General features: G+C 40.0%; 1 protein-coding gene across 2 annotated transcripts in view; it reads right to left on the bottom strand.

Annotated features, from left to right (window-relative positions):
* UNC13B (unc-13 homolog B) overlaps nucleotides 1-26,557 on the bottom strand; it is a 210,768-nt gene that overhangs the window by 153,138 nt on the left and 31,073 nt on the right. For both annotated transcript variants that reach the window (XM_050987179.1, XM_018922952.3), the window contains exons 4-7: nucleotides 24,002-24,119; nucleotides 22,931-23,054; nucleotides 15,074-15,144; nucleotides 11,900-11,957 (exon numbers count right to left, since the gene is read on the bottom strand). In XM_050987179.1, coding sequence (XP_050843136.1) covers nucleotides 11,900-11,957; nucleotides 15,074-15,144; nucleotides 22,931-23,054; nucleotides 24,002-24,119 — 371 coding nt within the window. The remainder of the gene's footprint in view (nucleotides 1-11,899; nucleotides 11,958-15,073; nucleotides 15,145-22,930; nucleotides 23,055-24,001; nucleotides 24,120-26,557) is intronic.

Raw genomic sequence — 26,557 nt, forward strand, 5'->3', positions numbered from 1 at the left:
AACATAACACAATACCTACAACCTCACTGGTGTGCAACTGTCATTTCTTTTTTCAGATTTGTTCCTATTTGTACTATTTGGAATGTATCTCCACCATTTCCCATCTTAGCAAAACAATGACTACAGTTTTTCCATTACTTCAAAAACTGATTTGGGCTTACAAAGGTATGAAGACCACCATAAAAGACACACACAAGTAAAAAACTAGCATCACCTTTATAAGACAAGAATAATAATCTAATTATGCCATCATGTCCTCAAATTCCAGTAGAAGGCACAAACAACTCATATAAAACATGACCAAAACAAAGCTAAAAAGTGAAAAAATGAACAGCCATCCATCCACACAAATATGAGGACTAAGTGAAAGTAGAAGAAAATACAACGGAACAGTCTTTCTATATGCATGAATATTTCCACTTTTCCTTGTACTGGAGCATGCTGCATCACTATACAATCAGAAAGCTTGCAAGAAATCAAACTGTTACGTACTCAGCTGCTCTCCCCATCCGAAATAACTCCAGTTGCCTGCATGTAACACAAATGGCAGAAAAGAATAGGAATGGAAAAAGAAAGCTTAGAAAAAACAAACCACAAGCAAACTTTTCATGTATTTAAAACTCCTTACAGAATATGAGCTTGAAAATTTAAGGGATCTTTTTTTTTATAAATACAACATTCAGTTTATGTCGGGGCTTGTGCCTCATGTCCAGTTTGTTTATAAGACATTCTGAAAACTGAGACCATTATAAACTCTTGGAATTGATAAGCAATCATGCATTTATTAAGACAAGTAGACAAAATACTTATCAATCAACCTAGCAAGAGCAGTCAAACACTGTTACTCCCTAGCATACTCAAAATGTCTCAGAAACCAGAGCCCATTTTGGAACAGTAACTGATTCCAGGCTAAACTCTGCAAATCAAGTGTCAAAAGTCACTTCACATTTCCATTTGTGCCCCTTTTCCAGAATAAAGTTAACCCAGTGATAAGCATCACTTCAATAATAACAGCATGAAAAACTGTGTGCATGTAAACAATGTGAAGCAAAGAGTACTTTGTTAGGTAGATATACACACTAGTAGAAAGCGTAAAGGCTCTCATGACATTCTAAAGGAAACATGAAGTTAATCCTGCAACAATAGGCAAACCTTTCACTGTTAAAATTGAAGGAGACAACAAATTCATGCTAAAGCTGCACAGCAAGTTCATAAGACAATAAAGTTTTTCCTTATCAATACCTATGTTGACAACATGAGTATTGATAGGAAAATAGGTCATACTCAGTACCATGGATTCAACCAATTAAAACATAGAGCCCTCAAATCACTTCAGAACCATGCACACAACTTGCAACTCCAAGAAATGCTTCAGAACCAGCATTTCTAAAAGACAGTGTAAAAAACACTTGAAAAATTTACATTTGCAGTAGTGTTGATGTGAAAAGTGCAGCTGACAATAAACAAATTCATCACAGGTAGAGACAGAAAACAAGCAAGAGCTTTCTGTCCTAGCTACCATCTCTAGCTACCAGCCAGGCACACAGATGCATCAGAGCTATAACCAGATTACTCTTTTCTTTTCAGAAACAAAAGGTCTACAAAGCAACACAGTCTGTCTGATACACATCAGTAATTCAAGGTCCCTGGATTAGGCTCTGACAAACACGTGTGGTGCTTTGCACAGACACTGCTCAGGTTCAAGTGGCACTGTTATATCTGGTAGAATTTCAAAAGTAGGCCATTACCTTCTAGTTCCTATAGTAGTAGTCAGGAACAAAAAAAAAAAAAAAAAAAAAAAAAAAAAAAAAAGGCAACACATGTATGTTTGCTTTGGTCATTAAAGGAAGCAGCCCTAACTAAGTGGAACAAATTGAATGACAATTTTTATGGTGCTGACTTAGAAAGAAGCACTGGTATAATGCTGAACACATGCAGTTCCTACAGAGTATAGAACATATAGAACATTTATTCCTCTGCTGAGTACAGAAATTCTTGTTTACTGGATTTAACAACAGAAGAGAACCAAAGTCCATCAAGTCAAGCACCAACAATCTACAGCCTGAGACAAGACAAATGCCACTCAGCAGCAAAAGTGAAAATACAGCTGAGCCAGGTGTGCTGGTGAGATGAAGCTGCATCCAAATGCATGAGAAACCTGCCACGATCCATCTAACACTGTTTGCATGATCCTGACCACAGGGATCACCTCAAGCTTGTTTTTCACAACAAAAAACCTAAATATCAGGTTTGACAGAGGTCTGAGTGTTATTTCAGGGGGGAAGGAGAAAAAAAAGAGGAACGCAAAACCAAGCTGGCAGAGAAAACAGAAGTAAAAGACACAGCAAAGAAGTGAAAAGGGGAGACAACCAGGAGAAAGGGCATGGAAACCAAAGGCAGAGAGGGCATAGACAGTAGAGAGGGACATAGGAAAAGGGACTGAGGAAAGAGGGAGATGCTGACAGAGCCCTGCACTGAGCTTTGATTTGCTGTAACCAAGAGTTCCCAAGAAAGACAATTTCCTATTAATGTAGAAGTTGAACAACAGCTTACGTGTATCTCATTCCTGAAAATCTCAAGACACTAACACATGTAAAAACAACCCCAGCAAATCCTTCCATCAAAATGTCTGTATCTCAGGTGAACAGTAAGAGGCAAAGGAAGGAAAATTCAAATATTAGCAGCTTGTATTACTATCAAAGATCCAGAAAAATTCTGTAGTGACACAGCATTATTGCAGTCAGGCTACATGCTAGTGAAATGCTTGTCATTATTCACAAATGAATGCACATGTAAAATCCCAGAGCAACTGGGGAAGAAACACCAGACGATAACTATAAATTTCCAAAGCCGGTATGCAGATCAGAAAAACCACAGAGGAAATGGAACTTATCTGTCCTCCAGGTTTCACAAAGATAAAAATGCCAGACTGCCAGCCTCTGCACAAACCACTGTACTCAATCTGCATGGAGGGAATGAGTGATCTCTGAAACCAGCTGAGAATGTTCCTAACCACTATCTCCCTGACAGAAAAAAGGCCTGATGGTTGGCACAACACTACTCATCGTCTGAAACTGCAACAAGGAGAAAACCACCAAGTGCTAATACAACCCTCATGGATACAAGGTCAGTCCTTGGAAGAGAAGCATTACCACAGCTCACAGATAAAAAAGTCCTCAAGCTGACAGTGATGACCTTGAGCCAGCTACTTACCTGTCCATCTCACTGCTACCAAGTTCCTTATGAACAGCATGAAAATCCCACACTTTCCATGCCCAAGGCAAACAGCAGCCAAAGCCAAGCAGGGCAGAGAGGAGCAGCTGACCTTAGACAGGAGCTCATCACCCTGCACATTTTCTCACATTGAGAAGCTGGGTTTTGCTGACCAGGCTACGCTACAACTACAGACTAGGGAAAGCAATGCTTCAGGAGCGAAGAGGAAGAGATGCAATAACAGAGAGTAAGGGATTTTCAATCAGAAGCTCAAAACTCCACTTTTGTTTGTTTTTACTAACACCCCCTTCACTTTAGTGTCTAACATTTTGGAAAAAAAATGAATTTATTAAAGATTCAACACATATGCTGCTTCATTTAAGATTCAGGAGCTAACAGTATACATCTCAGTCCTTCAGCATAATCACAGAAGACCTGGGTTGACGGTCTTGATATTTTGAAGGCTAATGAAAACAGAATTTCTTTTTAGCCTTTTCAAGTTGTTTTTCTGCTTCATAAAAGAAATATGCATAACCATGACTTGTTAAGAAAACATCCCTTCCAGATCACCTTTGGAACAAATTTAAACCTGTGCATACTCAAACTAAAAACACCAAGAAGTCCAGACAGATAGAAAATGGGAAGTTGTAATTCCAAAACCATATAAGAACATACAGCAACAATGGAATATATGATACAGACAAGTCAGACTAGTCACTCCATGTGTTCAAAAATACCAACAGTGTTGTCTTGGTTATCAGCATTATTTTGTATCTGTAAGTTTCAGTACTCAAAAAAAATAAGGTTTCATATAAACCTCCAATTAAAGAAAAAGCAATGCAAGCAGCCTGGTGCCTTGGAAGCTAAAACATTTTTATCATTAACACGTTTTATAAAGCACATCTAAGTTCCCACTGTTAGTTGAATATAACATATGCTTGTTCTGTGCCTCAGTTATGCAACCATTCAAGGAGGAACTCCTCCTCCCCACTTCACACTGTCAAGCCTGGATCAGCAGGGACACTGTAAAAAAGCAGAATATTCCAAGTTTTTAATGCCACCTAATTTGACTGCCTGTGTGCCATTGTATTTCATTTCTGTTTACAAGCCTCTGAGATTGGTTGGCACCTACTATCCCTCTCAGAACACGAGCATTTGCTGCTGACCACTGCTAATAGTCATGCTGGTGAATCATTCAATCCCCCTGTTATGTCCCATTTCTCTTTTTTGGCACAAAGAGAAATCATCTAAGTAAGTTTATAAAAGCAAACTAAACTGACGATAGTTCTGAGAAAATACCATTTGCAGAATGTTCTGGTCAGTTCTTTTATCTGTGCTTAAAAAATCTCCTTTTCCCATGGCTAATACCCTCAACATAGTGTGAACAGATCTCAGATTCGACAAAAATCTACATTCTTCCAGTGTCCAATGTACTTCCCAAAACTAAACAGGTGGTATTTTAGTGAAATGAGCTTCTAAAATAGAATACATACATTGAATAGCTTTTTAAAAGTCAAGTTTTCATTAAGCACAATGCCAAAGAAGGTTTTACAACAAGTACGACCATTTCCAGCTCAGTTTTGGAACATTCCAGACAAGGGCTAAGGCCTCTGCATAACAGGAGATAAGAAAGCACAAGAGGCAAATGAGCTAGAACCATCTGACAGAGACAAGGACAGCTACTGGAGCATGACACTGGAATGCTCTCCTTGTTCCCCAGTTCACCACATTCAGCTCATGCTGAAATTTTTGAGTATTTTATTTCACTAAACAAGATGGCCCTTCTGGACACCTTTATGTTGGCTAAACAAAATCAGATTGAGATCTGAGAATTTAAGCAGAGCTTGGATCTACATCAAATCATCCAGTGTACCCACTAAGTTATTACAAACTTGTGCATCTCATCAGTAACCATAGCAAAAAAGGCAGAGTGACAACTAATTTTACTTCAATGGAAAATTGTAACATTTCTGCCACTGCACTGACACCGAATGCAGCTGCCTTGTCTTACAAATTTCCAGGCTACCAAGTCACACACTATTTGGCAAAAAGATTTAAACACTGTTACAGACAAGATTTATATACCCCTTACTGAGACACAATTTTGGACTATAGTTGATCCCGTAACACGACATACATGCATAATAGCATAGAGGAATTTAATCTACAGCAGCAGAGATAAAAGATTTGGTGCCTTTTTTTCTTCTGACTTTTAATCTTGGACTTCAGGTGCAAGCCTCACTGCTGGAGGACACATATTTACGGCTTGTGCATAAAGTTGGGGAATCATTTTTCTACCAGTTTAAAATCTTTAACTTTCAAATAGTTTATATTTCACTGTCATAACAAAATTCAATTTGATTTGCTACTATTGCTATGATATTAAATGATGACTAATAAAGTTTAAAGTCCTTAAAAAACTGTACTAGAAAAAAAAGCAAGCTTTCATAAAGAGCACTAGAAAAATTATGAAAGCTAGAGTGTTTAAATGAATATTTGCTTTGTCTGATCACTGCTTATAGAGATTCTTGACAGTACTGGCAGTGTTCAACATTTCAGTAACTTTACATTTGGGGTTTATTTAAAAGTAAAACTTTATTTCCTTGTCACCACCTTTCAAAATGCAGCCCATACTCTAGGAAAACAACTAAAAAACCATATGTAGAGGATCAGCAGCAAAATCAAAGCCCTAGAGTTCTCTAGAGTTCAGCAGTACATCAAACTTTGTTACTGTATAATCTCCTAATATAACCAGTATTTTTATTTTTAAATTCCATATGCTGAGTACTCTTCCTGTCCTGAAGTAGCAGCTTCATCCTAAAATTGTAGACAGATACTTTGAGTAAAACCTTGAATCTGTGTTCCTTTCAGCAGATCTATCATGCCTTCAGTCAGCCCAAAGAGTGAGTGCCACAAAGCCACAGGAAAACAAATACCCCAGAGGGGATTTATCCTAAACAAACGGAAACAGGAGCTGCCAGTATCCCAGAAGCAGAGAGGACAAAGATCTAGCTTTCCCAGCCCACCAGTAAACTACCACAAAAAAACTCATACAAAGGTTCCCCTTGTATGGACCAAAACTGTTTTTCCCTGGCCTAGCTTAAATAAATAAATAAATAAATAAAATAAATAAATAAAGCCATTCATGTATGGTGTTTTGAATTACACTTACACTGACCAGTTTTTTGAGTTGTAACTGCACTGCAGCCAGAAGTTCCACTCCTACTAGAGCACAGCTATACAATGAAAGTACAACACGATATTCAGGGTCACCTACCCTTGAGAAGGGTAAAATAACCATTATTATGACTACTTTACCCTTCCCAAACTGGTGTGAACTAGAGATGCTGTAGGTGGCTGGTGACCTCTGTTGTTTAAGTGCAGAATCAGGCTGGTAAGCACAAAAAAACAGCAAGAATCTTGATGTATAGCACACACCTTTACAACAAAGAGGGCAGTGTCACCTCCCAGCATTCTTAATGCTGCCTGACCCTCCAGTGTCACAGATCATGCACCTCTATGAACAATCAGGACTGGTATGTTCTGGGCCTGTTTAAGTGTTTGGATGCTGCCTGGCCTTTAGAGACTGGTAGAGCAGATCACTTTTTTAATACACTATTACCAAAGAAGAAAAGAAGCTAATTCTCTGCTATTTGCTGAGACATGGTCATTTAGCCCACAGCAAGGCTGGATACCCCCAACCCAGTGTCATATTAATGGCAGCAGAAAATGCTGCACCCCCACTACAGCACAAATATAAAATCAGTGTTTGGGGGAGTAAGGGGCAGGAAAGTCAATCATCTGGCTGTTAAGCAGACAAAGCTCAACAGTGCCATGGGAAGCATCATCATCTCAGCATTAGAGCGAGACTGTCCGGGGGAATGAATAAGCCTTCCCAATGTACCAGTGGAATTTGAGCTCCCAAAAGGAAAACCAGTGAGCATCAGGAATGAAACCTCTCAAAGTCAGCCTTTGTGGTACTTTGAAATAGCACTACATGCAGAGGAATTAGAAGAATTTTGCAAAACCAGATTTCTTCAAATATCAGTGCAAAGAAGGGTCACCACAACAAACTGATCTGGCATTAAATAGCCCCCATTCCTAAAATATGTATAAAACATTTTGCCAGATTTTAAGTAGATAAAAAGCTGCTTATGTATCTAAAACAACTGCAGCAATTTTTTTTCCTGCATGCATGTGCACACACACATGTTCCAAAGAGCATTAAGAGACATATCTTGTTTTTTTCTCTCTCATCTTATGGCAGACCAAGCACAGGCTGGCTTTGATTCTTTCTACTGGTAAAAGAGTATATGAGAAGCCACTGCTTCTTTTGTTGCCAGTACCAAACTACTGCTGGTATCTCTCCAGAGCCAAGCAAATTTTTTTACCTTCTTCTGATAAAAAAAGAAGCACAACAAAACCTACAATAAAACACACACACACATATACACAAAAAAACCCAAAAAAACACGCACACACACAAAAACACAAAACCCCCCAAAATAAAGAAAATCCAAAACAAAACAAGTGTATAAAAAAAACCCCAAACCAACCAATCAACCAACAAAAACCAACCCAAAATAAAACAAAAACCAAATAACCCCCCCCAAAAACAAAACAAAAGCAAACAAACAAAAAACCCCACAAACACAATGCCACCAAAACAAAACAAAACAAAACAAAACAAAAACCAAAAAAAAATAAACCACAACAAAACATCAACACCCACCACAGCTCTGGTAACCAGGGATTTCACAGAGCAAAGGACAAAAGGAAATGGAACAAAAATACTGAACCAGAAAAGGGACAATAAGTGACACTTAGGTTATCTTTCCTGAGAATTACACTGAACAAACTTTCTCTCCTCCAGATTTGTAAACTCCCTGACAAATGGTGTAGGGCAGTATTTACAGCAGCTGATATTAACCAAGTCTGCCAAATTGATTCTGCAAAGATGCAGAGCATCTTTCTCGCCCCAGTTTGCACTGAAACTGATCCAAGTCAGAGCTGCATTTAAAATACTCACAGTGTGACTCACTTGTGGATTATAATGGACTTCTGTGTGTCCAGAAATTATCTTGAGCTTGCAAGGAAAAGATTTCTGTAACTCCTCACAATAAATAACTTAGAGCTTATTGACTCAATGCCAAAGTAATAAAATAATATGTTTTCAATCTGCATAATTTAAAATGAATCTCCACACAACAAAATGTTGCTGTCTTTTCAACTTATATTTAATTTCAGGCTGTGGGTAAAAGCCAACATGGAGATGTTGCAGTTTTCTAACAATGACATTTCAAAACATTAATAATTATGACTATATTTAATAGGCAAACAAAACTGATGCATGGACACTCCAGTGCTTTATTTATTGCTTGGGATCACTGAAAGCCAAATCAGTTGGAAGCATGTGATCTTTCTGGGGCAGGAGGAATACATAGGGACACACAGCAGTTGGGAGTTAAAAATTAAACACTTAACTGTAATGAAGGAAAGAGGCAAAAGTGCCAAAATCAGCAGGGCCTACAAAAGACTGCATATGAAACAGAACCACCTGCCTCATTTAAGAATAGGTAGGAAGCCCAAATCCCACATTACCTCAGAAATTATGGGTCACAGTCTTCTAAGAACAAAACAGCATTTGAGACTGTGAAAGGGAGCCTGAAAGCTCAACAATCTCTGGAAACATTAGAGCTCCCAGTGTGGGCTGAGATTTCCCATGGCACCACGCCAAGGCAGCAGCCCATACATGCCCAGGAACAAAAACCCACCCTCAGAGCAGAGGATGGCTTTCAGATGGGGCCACTTCTCTTCTCTCACATCCTGCTCCATCCTTCTCCCCGCCTCTACTCAGGGGAGATAACTGAACAAACTGCATCTCTGCAGGAAGTGGGAAACCACCACAAGAAAATCTGGTTTTGAAAAGGTAAAAGATGTGTGGAAAGTACAGATGCAGAAGAGGGCAGAAGTGTAATCTAATTTTAACATGCAAGGACATGTATCTTCCTAATTAGTGAACCTGATCCTGCCTGCTGGAGTAGGACTTTCTCTAGCTAGAACAAGAACATCAAAATGGTCTTCTGAGAGCAGGCAGAATGGCTAAGCAGGACACCAGTGGCACATGCAGTTATGTACAATTATTTTTTAAGTGCAAGCTATGTGAAATGTTTTGCAGAATTTTGTTCTATAGTGCCTCAGATTTTAAGATAATTTTGTGGTTTTTGAAGGATTGGGAAAACATTCTTGTGGAGTAAAACCTACTCACACTGAGCATGCTTTTTTCCTTCTACTAAATAAAAGATTAGTTTGCTGTTCTGCTCCAAACAGTAACCACACCTCATCTGGCACATCGAGATGATGAAAATGAAAAATGATGTGGTGGAAAATTGGATGAGCCTGAAAAGTGTTCTTGAGCATGTTTTCATTTTATCTAAAAATATACCTACCAATTACTTACCCACATGGTAAGTAAGAACATTCCATATTGAACACATTTTGGTGTGGTAAAGGACACCCACCCTGCTCCTGTGTAAAAAGGGTTGAGCTCCCGTGTCACATGCAAAGGTCAGGTCAGCTTTCAATAGAGATACAATCTGTGCATGTTCTGTGTTAAACTCTTGAGTCTCAAAGGACTGTGCTGGATTGAGGCAAGCTGACAACTCTTACACACAAGTTGATGCAGGCAGAGTTCATTTTTCAAAAGTACCTCTATATTAAATGTCTATTTTGTATTTTTTCCATGTAAATAGATTTTCATAGACATCAGATACTTGCAGGCAGTAAACAAGCAAAAGTACATGCAGTGCCATCAGCTTTATTGAAAATTCTTAAATACATTAACAACAGACTGCTATGAAATGTTTAACATCCATTCTAATGAGTGTTTTAATCCCATGAATGATTATATTAATTGCTATGTGACATTAACTGTTCAAACCACAAGACCTTCAACTGAATATTGCAAAAGGTCACTTTCCAGCAAGATGCAGGCTGTTAACAGGCAGCACAACAAGGGTGGCCATAGTGCTGCTTCTCATTGTGTCTGTCTGCAAAAGCCCAGCTGGTTTTCCAGGGGAGAAACCAGCTACAGGGGAAAAAGCACCCTGATGTGGGAACAGGTGCAGCTATTTTCCCCACACAGAAGCATTCCCTCTAATTTACCCATACATCTCAATACTTGGGAGATTCAATCAAATCAGCCTCCCTCAAACAAAAGGAAAGCCCAGGGCACAGAGCCAGGACAATAATTTCAGCAAATAACACATTCATTTCTTGGACACTTCATACAGCAGACAGTTTTTCTTTGACTTTTGGACATTACGGGTTCTTCCGATTCTGATGATTTAATCAAATATTAGTTTCTCCTAAAATGTTTCTTATTTACAGGCTTAACAAATCAACTGTACCCTTTTGAACATTTAAAAAAACAAAACAAAACACACCCAAAAAAAAAAAAACCCACAAAGCAGAACAACAATAGCATAACAACAACAAAAACCCCAAAGCAACAAGAAACAAACAAAACAAAAAACCCCAAACAAACAAAAAAACACCCTACCAAACAAAAAACCTCTGCTTTATTCTTAACATACTTTTTTTTTCTCCCTGAAAGGGAGGACACAAAGTATTACCTAGAATGAACTAGAATGAAGGTATTACTGGAATACTTTGATTTATAGTTCTACATGTTCCAGCTACACAGCACAATCAGGTTTCCTAGCCAATTCTTTAATGTCTAGAGTTGTTGAAGATACTTTAAAGATAACATTACAATAGTACACAGAGAAATTAATTCTACTCAAAAAAAAGGTAAACAGTAATTAGCCTTTCCTAATATTATCAGTTTTGAGGAGATCCTATAATCAGCCTAATGGATAAACAGCCTGCAATGTGTAATATGCATATCTTAAAGGATTTGAAGTAGAGGATAAAAGATTTGTTTAAATTATGGAGCTTGAATTCTATTAATGTTGTTGACAAAAGTAAATAAGACATTCACAAGAGACATCACTGAGCTTTCATCTATTTTCTGTTAAAAGCAGTGTTTCAGAAATCTAATTTTGCAGATCATCAGATACAGTAAGTGCTATATTATTTTTCCATCCATGTTTTCAGAAGCATAAAAAATGCAAGACAAGACAAGCAGAAATTAGTAAAAATATTTTTTCCATCCATCAACGCAGCATTGAAAAGTAATATTGAAGAAATTAGACATCAAGTACACAAACCTCTGGTGCATTTTAAAAGGCTACCAGTAGTACTTGTCTCCACCTATTTTCTGCCTCTTAAAATTTCATTAAACAGTAATAAAAATTATATTTAACACAGGAAGTTTTAGCAGAACATAGCCTAATATAGTCAAAAGAAAAAACACAGCATTTTCTTAGTGGTATAAATATTACAAGGGTCTGACAATCTTAGTGACTTTGAACAAATTTTCTTTTCTTATTGCACACAAGGACAACAGCAAGTGCAAGACTCAATGCCTGATTAAACTTCCTGGCATCAGAAGCTGCAGAGCAATATTTTGAGAAGCACAGCTTTTCATAACTGCACAGAAATTTAAGTACTTCTAATAAGAAAATGTTGGTCAGATGTACCATCACTTGACATGTAACCACAAAAGGAAATCAAGTACATTGGAAGAGGAAAAAAATATTGAGAAGAAACAAGTCTGACTTACAACACTGGGAGGCAGCACTCGGCAATGGTTTCTTCTGGACTTCCTCCTGAAAGGGATACTAAAGGAAGGAAAGAAAAAATAGGAAGGCATATAGAGAGATAAGAAACCAAGTGGTAACTTTATGACAGCATGCCACACATAAGAAAAAATATCCCTGGTATTATCAAAACACAATATCTATAAGCATAATATCTCCATAATATATTCTCCATGATATCTGTATTTAAACACAGTCCCAGAAGTGTCCTCTTTTTTCATGCCAAAACCACGTTACAAAGTGCACTTCTGTTTAAGGTGAAGTCTGCTTTAGAATAAGCACAGGCCCTACTAACAATTCTGAGACCTTCAGTTAGACATTGAAAAGACCTGACTCCCCACACCACAATGCCAGTGTGATAGGGAGCTCCAAACTGGGAATAAGCCTGTTTACATTTAGACATTCCACCACAGCCTCAGCAGTTCAAATCTCATATGGGCTCACAGCAAATCCGGAGTAGGAGATGGCAGCAGAAAGGTAATTATGTGCCTGGCAAGGCAAGAACACATGTTTGCCCAGTCAACACTTGCAAACTCTTCTGTGATCTACTTCACATTCAAAGTGAAGAATTTTTCATCTCATTTAATACTAAATTAGAGAACATAGAGATATTTCAATTAGCCAGCTTTGACTTTATACAAAGCTGTTTGTTACAGCATCAAAGCGTTCCCTAGGGGAATGCCAGTGGTTTTATTTTGTTATTCTCTTCTATCTTGTATTCCATAAAGATATGAGAAAATTAGGACTATTGACCAAAATAATGAGAACAGTATTTGTTAGGAGAAAAAGATCTGACAACAAAGGAAGTGGCAAACTTAGCAAGCTGGTGCTGCAGCCTGTGCAAAACACAGCCACCCAACAGCCTCTCCTTGGATTTGGTAGGGATTAATGACCACTTCTGTACATGGAAGGTGACAACCTGCAGACTTCCGCTGCAGTTATCTTTCAATCTGTGCTATTTAAAATGCACAAGGGATCCTGAAATGTGGTTAGTCTTATCATCAGCAAACTGCCAACCCACTGAGTTAATCAGGACTGTGAAAACAAGAACTGCCGGATCTCACAGCACTGACTGGTTGACAAAGTGGTGAAAGGAAGTCTGCTGATGAGCAATTGCAGTAGCACAGGACCACAGTGGGTTCTGAATTATTATCCTCAAAGATCCTAGAATGGCAGCAGTTTGCTCTTTTTAAGGCATCAGCCCGATGGCTATCAAGAGTCCCAAAATTAAAACGGAATATTAAGTGTTTGTAGGAAGAGAGGCTGGAAAGCCTAAGCCTTTCTATGACACTATCTGAACTCCATATGAACCTGCTTCTTCAATACTTCTCTGCAGCTTTCGTCTGCTCCTTCATTATCTCAAACAGAGATAGGTGCACTTAAAACAAAGTAGACAAAGGCACAAAGTTGTCTTGTGCTAAAAAACATGGCACAGACCAGGATTCCACAGGCCAAAAGGTGAGGTCTGTGAAGCTGAGTGACAGGGACTGAATGCATGAGGATCAATCATTTAATTTCTTCAAACAAACCTGCCTCCAGCTGGTTTCTCAAACACTGGGTTTGTTTGCTCAGATCAATTAAGATATTTCTTCAGGCAATGCACAATTAAGGTGCTGAATTCCTTTGCAAAAACATAACTGACCTGGGTGCATTTAAAGGGCAACTGGCATGCAGAACAGAGAAATCCACTGAGTGATGTTCAACACAAGGATACTGCCTCTGGCTCTGGAAGTTCCTGAGCTACAAGTCACTGCCACTTAGGGGAATACGCAAGGAAGATCTCATCCCCATTCTGGGCAGCCGGCAAATGTGGAGAACTACAGAAGAACCATCTGAGGTCAGGCCCTGCACAAGTTTTTTTCTCCCTGGTCAAAGGGAACATCCATAATAAATCTGAAATTTCTAGGTCACAAATACAGACACATTACTTCATTACTGGTATTTGATAAGAGCATGTAAGTTAGCAAGCAGATGTGTGGCACTGCAGGGAAAGGGGAGACTCAGCTCAGGATATCTTTCAGCACATACCAGTTCAGTAAAGCACTAGAGGGCACATGTGCCTCGCTGAAGTACCTGAACTGCTGCTCCAGCCCACAGGAGCAGGGAGGCACAGCAGCATCACTGACAGAACAACTGACAGAGATTGGGCTTTTCATCAATTCTTCGAGGCTTTCAAACTTCCAGAAAGGCAGGAGAGGCTGCCCTAAATTCTTTAAGTTTTTACCCACCCGAATATTGGTCTGTCCTCAGTCAAAAATAAAATCTACCTTACTTCCTTCATCTGCGCAGTAAACCAAATCACCCACATAATAAACAGAAAAGAATAGATGAGGGATCCCAGAACAAAAATCTCCGGAAGTCATTGCATTGGCAGAGTATTTTGCAAGTTATCTTGCTATTGAAAGACACCTGTCAAAAAGGCTTCACCAGCACCATACTCTTATTCAATGATGTTCACATCAACAGATGAGTATTGGGGTTTTCCATATACTTCATTTCTAGTACAGGCATTAACATGTTAAATCTTATTCTGCAAAGAGTATGAACTGCAAACAAAATTTCAGTCATCCAACAGTCTCTCTTAGAAATAAAAAAATGTAACCTCTATTTCATAGCTGCTTAGCCAAGTACACATTAGAGCCAGGGAACCATAAAGTCATAGCTACGACTTATTCTAATACAAGATGCACATAAACTGAGCCATTAACAACTGCATTAGAACAAAAGCCAACACTCCAACAGTCCTCAGTTCAAATAAAGATTCATTATCTTGCTTTGTTATCTTCAAAGAAACAGTCAACTACAAAAAAAGTCCTTTTTGACTTGATTTCACAAAAAGAACCTACCACAGCCTGTCAAAAATGGTTTCACTGTCTGCTCAGGTAAAGCACGGTGTTGCCTTTCTTATAAACTTGCATCAACAAAACATTATTCAAGCACTTCCAACATGCAGAAAAATATTCCCCTCCTTAACACTAAACAGTATACTAGAGAAAAGAGTTCTGTAAGCAGTTCATGGAAGACTTGTAAATTATCAACATTCAGTATTTACCCTAATCACAGGGATCTAATACAAAGAAAAAAAGCTAGTTATAAGACATTCAGGGCTAAAATATTCTTTCAATTTAGATATTTACCTCATCATCTCCCAGTGAATTTATTTGTTCTAATTTTCTGGTCCAGTATCTGGCCTCTTCTTCAGGGATATCTAAGTCAAAAGAGTAAGTCACACCACCTTGTTAATCAGGTAACTTTGCATTCATCACCATTACTATTAAAGATCACACACAAAAAACCCACATGTGATTTTTAAGAAAAAGGACTCAGATGGAAAATAAAAATTGTAAATAGCAGCACACTTCAAGGGCTTACCTGTTTTCTTGTTTAAAGGTGATTAACCAAATGCACACTTACACAAAGGTAAGAAAGAGAAAGACAGACTAGTTCACATTTAATTCAAGTATTAGCTTGATGCAAACTAATATGCTTTAAGAATTAGCATTTCGCAACAGCCAAGTGTATTTTAATACACTTGCTTATGTTTGATAACACGTAAAAAGAGCATTTTTTGGAGGCTTTTTATAATCCCAGCAGCACAAGGGCTGCCTTTGAATAGCATACCTTATGCACACCAATAGCACACCTCCTGGTGTAACACAAATTAGGTACCAAAAAGTAAATTATCTCTTATTTCTTTGCCAGCAATAAGCCAAATATTTTGAGGGAATAAACAGTGTTATAGGCAGTCACAGTCACATGAAAGCGCATTCTTACTTTTACACCACACTGCAGATTCATTGTGAAATTAATCACATTTTCATGTTCGAGAAGAGCTACCAAGCTGACAGCAAGTAGCAAGCATTATCACTTTTATTGTGATAACTATTTTCGATTTCACACCCTGAAGTAATATACTGTCCTAATGGAACACTGACTTCTGCCACTCAGAATTTCGCCTTTCAAAGCACATGCTCAGAGATGCAGACAACCCACTGTGAAAAGCATAACACAAAATTATTTAGGGATGGAGTGGTGTGAAAACACTGGAAAAGAAAAAAAATGGATTTGTTTGGTTTGGTTTTTTTCTAGCCACTCAACATCCCTGAATGTAGCAACTTCTGAAATCTATTATGGTTTCAGGCTATTTATGGCCTGAAACTGCACCACTGCAGAAACTTCAAAGCTCACAGAGGAAGGAAATGGAGAGAGTGCTCCAGATAAAAACAGCACCACCCCTGCAAGCTGTCAGGAAGATAGTGCTATACCAGTTCAGCTGGGTTTCCCATCTCCTGTAACTCTTTACACTTTCAGGTGGCCTCAAAAAGAGCCAGTAAGTTTGCTTCCCTGCAATGAACTGTACTCCATGGACACCACCACAATGATACGCTAAGTTATGCACTGGCAAGAATGGGAGAAGCAGGACAGGGTGACCTCCTGCTGAAAAGGTCATTCTAAAAGTTACATCCACTTTCACTCCTCACAGAAAAAAATAGGAAGATTTACTGGCAGGTGAGCATTCCACTGGAACCCACAATGCTTTCAGAAAGCACCAAGACCTGCTTTCTTCTTGTACTCTGAGAGAATATTTGTTCTACTTGTGTCTTCTCTCAGCCAGACAAATGATCATCCTAGGAAGGCAACAAGCCCAAAAACACTGCAGACAACAGAACACAACCCACTGTTAACTGGTACATGCCAGATTTAGTGGAATTTCAAGTTTCAGCAGTAGACACTTCCTTGGACTATGAACTCATGTCCGCATCTTTGTAACAGAAACACCACTGAATTTTTATGGAACTAGCCTCACCCACACAAGGTGTTAAAATACTTCACAGTTGAGAAAGTTTTATGGAAGCTTAGGATCTGACTCCAAAAAACCTGCAATAAATAGAAAAAAAGACAACCCATTTCTCCTTGCTTGGAGGGACACCAAAGTAATTTATTTTAACAAAAACACACAAAGCCAGCTGCTCTTTCTGATGTAAAGTACATTACTTTGTTGTTAAAACCCATCAGAAAACAAGGTAAGAGAAACATGAGAGACTCTTCCACAACTACAAGAGTTGTAGAAACACATACATGTTTTTGATCTTCAGGGCTGTGGATCACAGCTGCACAGATTTATTAGATAGTCTCTGTGCAAATTAGGCCTGGCATTCAAAGCAAATCTGGACAGAACTGATCTAGTAAGAAGGCATGAGTGAAGTGAATGGCTATCAGCATCCAACCTGATGAGATATAGGAGAACAAACTTGAACAATGACATGAAGCAATTAAAAAATTACAGCAAAGCCCATGGAATTGTCTTGGAAAGACATCACTTCTCAAAGAGGTAAAGAAAAACTCATTAAATGAGGACTAGAAGTTAGAGCCCAAACAATTCAAATCTGGAGCCTGAAATTAAGACTAAAGAGACTGAGGAGGGCTGAAACAATGACTACCATTAACACTGCAGAAATTGAGGATGTCTCAGGGTAGGCCTTCCCAAAACCTGATGTCTCAGGGTAGGCCTTCCCAAAACCCATGATGCAGTGGCATGCCCAGACATCAAGAAGCAAAACTTGTCTCTTGGATTTACTGTTCTTATCTTACAGCCCAGATGTCCATTTCATAAACAGAGCTGTCAGGTTTTTACTGCTGGACTGCTGCTTCAATTGAAACAGCTTCTTATGCAGGTCAGAGATAAAAATCAGCTACTGTCTAGATAACAGCTGCTGTAAGGACATCTTCCTGATCCCAGAGAAACTCCTGTCATCAATACTAGTATCAGTAAAATTATTGTACAGCAAACTTTAAACATTAAGCAACTGGCCTATGATCTTGAGTGAAGTTACCTGCCCAAAAGAAATCCCAATGAGACAGAATTTTTTTTTTTTTTTGAGGAAGCTTCTGTTGTGTTTTGCCTCAATCAGCAGTCTTGTTGAAGTTGCTTCTCTGGAATGCACAGAGTGGAAATCCCTAGCACAGAGATCACAGACTGCTTGCAAGCCCCATCCACTGGCCAGCTCCGGCATCACTGCTCAGCTTTTGACTACAATGGAAATTACTGCACTACCTGAACTTCTCCTTAAAAAATAAAAAGATGAACTAGTCCAGAGAGAGGCCACTTGAGGCCTCAGCCATCTCAGGACTCCACTGACATCATGCTTGGTGAACACAAGGAGTAGGGCCTTAAGTCAGTGAAACAAAATTGCTGAAAAACAACAGAGAGGAGACAGACAGGGGGATTCAGTATCTTTTGGTGCTTATTAATTTGAAACCAATACAGAAACACTGCAAGCTTTACTGTCCTTGCTCTTACTGCCATCCTCAGCTGGAAGCTGAACCTCATCTTCTCTGAGTTCCTGAATCTGCAGGGTCCATAAGCAGGCCCAGACATGGCAATGGCTGGGGTGGGGGATGAGCAACTCCCACAGATCTCAGGACTGAAGGCTCCAAGTTGAGCTGATGTGGGATTCCTGGGCACAGGAGCAGGGGTGTGGGTGGAGGTCCCAGGTGGGGCTGCTCAGGGTAGGTGCGTGCCCTAACACCTGGAATGGGCACACAGTGGTGCAGTGACTTGTCAGAGCGAGAAAGGAAAAAAGAGGAGAATTTGATGCATCCATAAAGACCACTCAGTTAAACCCCTCAGGAAGCTAAATATGACAGCATTCCTGCTTAGAGGTCTCTAGCTTGGCAACAACCAGGCACTTCAGGCTTAAAACTCTTCTTCTCAGGTTTTCTGGTCTTTCTCTAAGCCTTGCACGTCACCTTGTTCATTCTGAGTTTTCCCAGGGTAGTAAGTCCTGGGCTGGGGCAAAACCTAGCTTGGCAGGAGTGAGAACAAGTGCTGAAAGCAGAAATTATACCCTCCCTCCCTCTATTTTCCTGCAAGTGTTCACCTGTCTTCCCCTCTTCCCAGCCCAAACTTCCTCCCTTTTCCAATGTATGGGAATCTTCTAAGTTCTCACTGAAATGACTTGGCTGAGCTGAGCTTTTTTTCTGTTCAGTTCCCAAGACACTAAAATAACAAAGCACATTTACCCTACCTCATGGTTAGATGCAGATCAGCATGCTCCCACCCTGGGAGTGCTGAGAACACTAAAAGCATCTTCACTCCAATTATGAACTAGAAACTGCTTGGCACAGAACCAAACTGTTATAGTTTGGGAGCCAAAAGCATTTTTGAGTACTGCATCCTGTGAGGGATTTGCACAGTCACTGCACTTCTAAAAAAGGGGGGGCAGAGTAAATTGCTACCAAGCAGAACAATTTTACACTTGGAAAGCAGCGTCCTGAAAAATCTGTGCCAATGCACACTCACTGCATCAAAACAGTAACAGCAAGATTGTCTTCTCCCTACCAGAAAATTTTCTAAACCAACCAAGAAAGCAGTATCCCTCCACTGTCTCTCTTATTCCAAAGAGGAAACAGATACAATCAGAGGAGAAAGTGGCTCCGGCCTGTCTCGCCTAACAATGACTTCTTGCCATGAAGAAGGCAGTTTATTGCCATTTTTAATAGACTACTAAGCACAAACCTTCTCACCCTGCAGATTAATATAATGCCGCACATTTCCCATCCTCACTATTTGTTACATTTTTGTATCAGAGGATTTGCAGCAATTCTGTTTCTGTGAGACTGCACATTCAAGAACATGGGGCAGGCAGAGAGCATCATACAACAGCCTGGTCCCCAGGACTGCAGTCCATCACACAGAGATATGCAACACAGAAGGGCCCACAGAGCTGCCCTCCTCTGCAAAGCATGTGCTGATGTCACACTAACTGACCACAAGGCAACAGATGCATCTGGAACATGAAATAGCACACACGGGAAACACGTGAGGGCCACCATCAGTGTTCTTTGTCCCATTACAAATCTGGCCATTGACAAAGTTTAACTCCTGCAGGACCTTAAAAAAGCTTATTTTCTATCACCAGAAGCAGAGACTAAACTCCCACCAGCCTTTGCTAGGAGATGACTGCTTCACAACTCCAAGTCTGGTAAATACTTGAAAACAACATTACATGAAAGAAAAAATTTTAAAAATCTCTAAGTTGTCTTCATCACATACTACCACTATCAGCATCAGCATGGTTTGCACTTATTTTAGCTTTAGCAGCTCCCATCTCCAGATGACCAGCAGAAGAGATACCAGGAAGGAAGAATCTTGAATGTATCAAGATTCAAGGTGGGAAGTAGAAACAGCAAACTAATCTGGGGTAAATATAGTGCAAACAACAAACCAGTTTCTAAATCTCTTTGCATACACCATCACGTTTTACATCAAGGACTTCAGCTTTTCTGGTTTTGAAATTAATTTATTCTTTTTTACAAACCTTTAAAAACCTCTCAAGCTCCCCCTAAACAGAATGAAATATTTTAAATTGAATATTTATGTAAGATAATTTATTTAAAATTCAATGTTTAAAATATTTTAAACATTGAATAACCTGGGGTACTGCATCTGTGTGCATCCAAATAAGACAGCAGCCAGAAATTATAGAAAAAGCACAGCCAAACAGGAGAACACACAGGTTTTTTAAAGCTGCTATCCCAGCAGCAGTGTTTTACCCAACTTGAAAAGCAGCACAAGCTGTACATGAGCCCACACATCACTCTGGTTCTCATGCATCTACAATAGCCCAGAGATCTTCACCTGGGAAACAAAACACGACACACAATGTTCTTAAGTGTCACTCCAAACCTGCTGTTAATAAAATCTTGCCTCTAAAGCCCAGCTGTTGACTTAATAACTTCCACAGCACATCAGTGATCCATTTACTTCCCTGTGTAGGGATAAAACAACAGCTCCCAACTCATATGACAAAGAATCTTAACATGTAGGGCACTAAGAATTCGTGTTGCTGCCATCCAGCAAAGGGAAACTGACCTGCATATCCACTGAGATGCAGAGGCATCTCCCAAGGGAAAGGAGACAGATCCATGGAGCAGAGTCCTTCTCTCCCAAAGATGATGGCAGGAGACACTTAGTCATAGTGTGAGGGGAAGCACCACTGGAGCAGGGGACGTGGGTAGATGCCACTTTCTAGAGGAGTTATGACACACCCTTAGTGCCTCCTGCTTTTCAACCTCCTCCTGACCTTGCCATGGCACATCAGACTGAAAATTGAGATCAAACCAAAAACTGCAGCACTCTTCTAGGGAAGAACAGCCTTGGAAGAGCTAACTCATGGACCCATTCTTTCCTGGACATTATGAAACCCTGGACAGGCAGAAAACTTTTCACACTCTAGAACAAAAACTGTTCAACACGACAGTGTGGAATCCCTGTTACTTCAGTATTTGGCATGGTAAGCAAAGAAATAAGTATTGCAAAAACACATTATTACCTGAAATACTTTGATTTTTAAAATTCAGATGTTCTAACATATCTATATGGAGTCTGTTTTCTTATGCTCAAAAAAAACCTTAAAATGCAATGCAGTCCATTATATGAATGGCAAAAGAAAGTAAATTCTCTTTTGGACACTCTCAATACAAAGGGAGACACCAGAACTTAATTTTCTTTTAAAGCAGTGACAGTTTACAAGCAAGTGTGGCAGAATTAATTCAGATGAGAAGGCAGTGGCTACAAGCCTTGCCTTCAGCTCTGTGTGCTTGTTCTGTCCCTCCCAGAAGCCTCAACACTTCTACCAAACAACCAAGATTTTTGGTGAGGTAAAACAGACTTGTTCCTCCTCTCGCATAAAAAGTAACTTCAGCAACAGACTTCTCATGTACAGCAGCAGTGGAACACCAGGATATTTCCCTGTGGAAGAGGGATGGCTGCTGACCAGCATCAGACACCTGTCAGGACAGCTGAGGTGTCAGGTACCTCTTCCCCTTTGCACACTGGAACGTATTTAAAGAGCAGTGCCACTGCTCCTACAGAACACCGCGCTCTCCCAGAAGTACAACCATTCAGAGGGCTGTGCACACTCACAACAGTGCACTCACAGCACAAAATGCAATTTGGATTGACTGTCCACCTGCAGGGCCAAGCCTGCATCATGCCCTGGCACCAGGAAGCAGAGTAGGAGACCCACAGATGTCCTAACTTCTTCCCACAACAGATGGACAATCCTGACAGATGCTGACCTAATGCCAGTGCCTGCACAAATGCTCTACCCCTGCTTAGAGCGGGAAACAAATTGCTCACACTGACTTGGGCATTGCAGCAAAAAGGATGTAACAGGCAAAGGCACAGGGATGAGCCTTACAGTGACAGAACACTTTGAAACACTTCAATGCTCAGTGCAGGAAAAAAAAAAAGATAGCATAAACCCCAAAAACATCATCTCAGCTCTTCATCTCCAGCACCAGCCAAGAGCTGGAAAGAGAAGTTATGCAAGCCTAGGATGCATTCTGGCTAAGGTCTTACTTTTGGGGTTTATTTGGTTTGGGATTTGTTTTTGTTTGCTTAAGTAAAATAAAATGTTAAAATTACACACAACTTTACTTGAGATAAGTTTGCTCCAATTATCTGCTTTCCATACTTTGCATTTTTCAACCATAAGTAATTGCCAGAAAGGCAGTTCTTACAACATTATTTATACACTCTGCTAAGGATAATGTTCAGGAGCACTAAGCATTAATGTTTCACTAACTGAACTGCACATGTCTAAGAGGGCTACATGCACTCACCAAAGAATAGCTCTAGCAACACACTTGACCTCCTCTACAGCCAAATCTGTCTAGATTCAAAGAAGCAAATGCTCATGCTCAGGAAGAAAACACATGACTGCACAATCCTGAAACACTATTAGAAAGAAAAAACTGCTGCTAATCTAAATATTCCAGCTCCCAGGGACTTTCAAATATTTCCTACTTATTCAGATTTTGTCAGAAACAAGCCAAACAAAAAATGAATACCAGCCATACAACCTCCACTGAACTATAATGACTGAACTGAGAATGAACACAAAACACAACTTGATTATAAAACTTTCAGTTGTTCCCACTTTCTCTCCACTGTCATCACCCTGGGTAAGATACGGAAATGCACTCACCAAAAGGTAATTCAAATCTTGTGTCCAGCAAAATTTTATGAGGAGTTGGGTTTTTGGTTCCACAGATTTCATCATGTTTCATTACAACTTCTGCCTCCAGCGTAGACCACTCCCCAGGACCTTCCTGTGAATCAAAGGCCTTAAGTGAACAAATATTCAAGTCTGAAGAACTTTATGCACCAACTCTCACACACTTGCTAATACAGTCCAAAAAGAGCTTAACAGCATTATCAACCCTATTTTAACATAAAATTACATCCATCCAGTAGGCACTGGCTTTTCCTTTCAAACTGGATTTCTTCCAAATCTCAGAGGCATCTATCAGAGCAAGCAGCAAACAGAAGTGCTGACTTCTCAGTGGAACTGCAAAGGTAGACCCTCAAAGGCAGGACTGAGGAGCATCTGGACAGCACGAGGAACTGAGCCCCAGCCAGACCTCATGGCCACACTGCAGAGCATCCCCACTCTTTTCCTTTTATGGAAAATATAATCTATCTCTCCCTGCTCAAATCCAATAATCTTATAAGTAAACACCCTAGAATTTGAGTTAAAAATGCTTAGCTGCAACAACTGCCAAACTCTGTGGTCAGGGCAGTTACAGACATTGGCACATCCAACTTCCTACTTTTGTCCACACATATTAGCACAAGGTTCACCTAACACTACAACCAGAAGACCTAAAAAGATACTGCATATGTGCTCTGGGCCTACCATGTCAGGTGGAAAAGACAGAGGTCTTTAGCAGTAAGTCATAGGAATCGGACCATCAGACTAAGCAGTCAGTTCTTAAGACTTCAGACACTTGTCTGTGTTCCTTAACAGATCAGGCCCTAGTTCTTGAGTCCACATGAGTGAAATGAGACTTAAGAGCCCTATGTGAGGGCTCTCAGTTGTAATCTCACTACAAAATCAAAACTAATGTGATGAGACAGCCCTCTCTGCTCACTCAGACTTCCTGACTTTGCAAGCGGAAGTTTTGCCGAGGAGCTCAGTCTGGGCTGCACCAGGCCAGATTTGTAATGTATTAATTATCAACACTGGAGCAAATACAGATTTCTCTGTCAGCTTAACCTCATCAGATTGGTGAATGGCCTTCAGAGCAATCCACACGGTCCCAACCAGGGTGTCCCATATCAGTCCTTTGTTCCATACTTCCACAATTAGCCCCAGGTCCAGCCGACTGATCTCACTGCAAGAAAAGTAAAGGCAGCACAGATGAGAAAAAAGCAGAATACAATCTAATTTTGTTTCATGTTGTGCATTACCACCATGATTATACCAGTGAACTATTTCCACAGAGCTGTGTCAAGCTACAGAGAGCTCCTGGAAGTGTGTGGCTGAGGCAGCTTATACTCACAGGGAACACCAGTTTCTAGTAACTCACAGTTTAATACTAATTAAACAAAGAGAGCAAACTAAAACTCTGGACTATGTCATGCATGAACTGCCAGTAGGGAACTCATCTCTGCAGCTATGTACACAGGAGAAGGAAATGTACCTTGGAGCAAAATCTAGAGGTGAGCTGTTCTTTGTCATCAGGCACCCCATTTCTAAGAAAGTGCCTCCCTTGGCAGTACAGCAACACAAGTGTACTCTGGCAGGTGCAAACATGCACCTGTGACTGGAGGTACTCCTAGACAAAAGTAACAGTCCCACATCCAGCACAGCTGCATCAGCAGCACTACCTATTTCTCAGGGCTATGTGGCACCACTTCTGCTCCAGCACCAGCTACTTCCACACAACCACTTCCACACAGTGACAGGTCCTTGGAAACACTGATCTGAAAGTTTTCACAAACATCTTTCCTCTCATTAACAAAAGGATGCATCTCAAATTTGCTTCTTCTCAATGTTTTATAGCATTTATGCCTCGCTTCTGCATACTGGTTTGTAACATGCCTGCTTCAGAACAGCCTAACACACACAGAGCAGACACTGGAAAAAACAATAAAGTAGAGAAGAACCCTGAGCTGTCTGTTGACATCACAGCTGTCTCACACTTATCATGAAGAAATGCTATAACCCATAATTTTTAGAGCTCAGGGCTTCCCTTTATTACAACTGTCAATCCCCAAAAGTAGGCATCTTGGACAGTGAGTGCCTTCTGACCAAGTATATTTATGTTACAGCTATCAAGGAAATTTAAAAGCATGATACTGTCTTATTTCTATAGACTGCCTTTGTGGCCCAAATAAGAAAGAGCTGCTGCAAATCCAAGCATCCACTTGAACTTTGTCTCCTTCTCACAAGTGAAAGAGAACATAATATCTACAAGGTTCAAGACAAACCCTATAGTTACAGTAAAGCATATAAATGTCTATTATAAATCCAAGCAATTCTGTTCTTGTTTGAGTCACAGGAATTGAGGTTAGGAGTGTCCAGTTCTTGAGTGGCTCAGTCTGCAACAGTTCAAAATCAAGCTGTTACACAGCCTTCTATGAGTCCACTGCTAGCATCTTGTAATCGAGTCTCCAGCACCCTCTGTTCTGATAGTGTTACTCAGTATGGCCAACAGCTGTACCAGCACAGCTTGGCCCTCACCCTGCTTGATATGCATCAAATTGCAGGCTGGTGATGACTGGCTGACTGCTGGTTGGAACAGTGTGAATGCAGAAAGGGAAGAGAAGGAAGTAATATTCTATTTTCAGTCACAGTGTAAAACCACGTACTTTGCTTCAACATAAACTGCCAGAGCAGGACTCTGGTCATGATACACACAAAGGGCTCCTCTACAGATGTCCAAAGGATAGATCACCCGGTAAGAATAATAAATAAAAAGAATTTCTGTACAGTGGCTTTGATTGCCTTTGTGTCTCCCTTTCTCCACCTTCTGGTTAGATGCAGAACAGCTCTAAGAACAATAGAGCTGAGACTGAAATTTGGTGTCTATCCTTTCCACACACCCAGAGGATTTAAATAAAAGCATTTCTCACAACTTCAACAGCAATTTAATCACCGTGTTCTAAACATCAGTGGGCACTTTCACTCGAGGTGTTTCCTGCAAATATGCAGCAAATACACAGTTGTTTTAAAGCTTCTTCAAAATTCGAAAATGTCCCCAGGGAATACATTGAAGTGCTGAAGTGGTCTGGTACATAGCCAAATCTCAAACAACCCCAGAGCCCCAAATTCTGCAGTGCTATGTCTCACAAGGAGTTTAGCAGCAAAACCAACAAATACAGACAGGAAGCATTTTTTTTGCTTATGGTCTGTTCTTCTACTATGCCTCATGAAAAAGGTAAACACAGCACAGACAGTAAAAGCAGACTTCCCTTGGGGAAAAACTGCTGTGCTCAAAATCCTTTTCCAACTCCAGAAAGAAAAAGAGCAAACTAGAGAACAGCAGTATTGGAATACCAGCACTGTTTCCCCTAGGACAACTTAATGTACACGGGATCATGCAAAACACATTCGTTCCCACATGTAATATTTTTGTTATAAGGAGACACCAGAACTACTGTAGAGTTGCCTGGCTAAAGCAGGGACAATAATGGCAAGGTAGTTCAACTAATATTCTGCTTCCATATTCCCTAGCAACTAATTAGGGAGCGTCTCAGTGACTTTACAGCATGCTAGCTCAGCTCTCAGCTGATACCAGAGTGCAGCCCTAGGAGCTGCCTGAGAGGA

The sequence above is a fragment of the Serinus canaria genome, chromosome Z, assembly GCF_022539315.1.
Source record: "Serinus canaria isolate serCan28SL12 chromosome Z, serCan2020, whole genome shotgun sequence".
Taxonomy (NCBI): Eukaryota; Metazoa; Chordata; class Aves; order Passeriformes; family Fringillidae; genus Serinus; species Serinus canaria.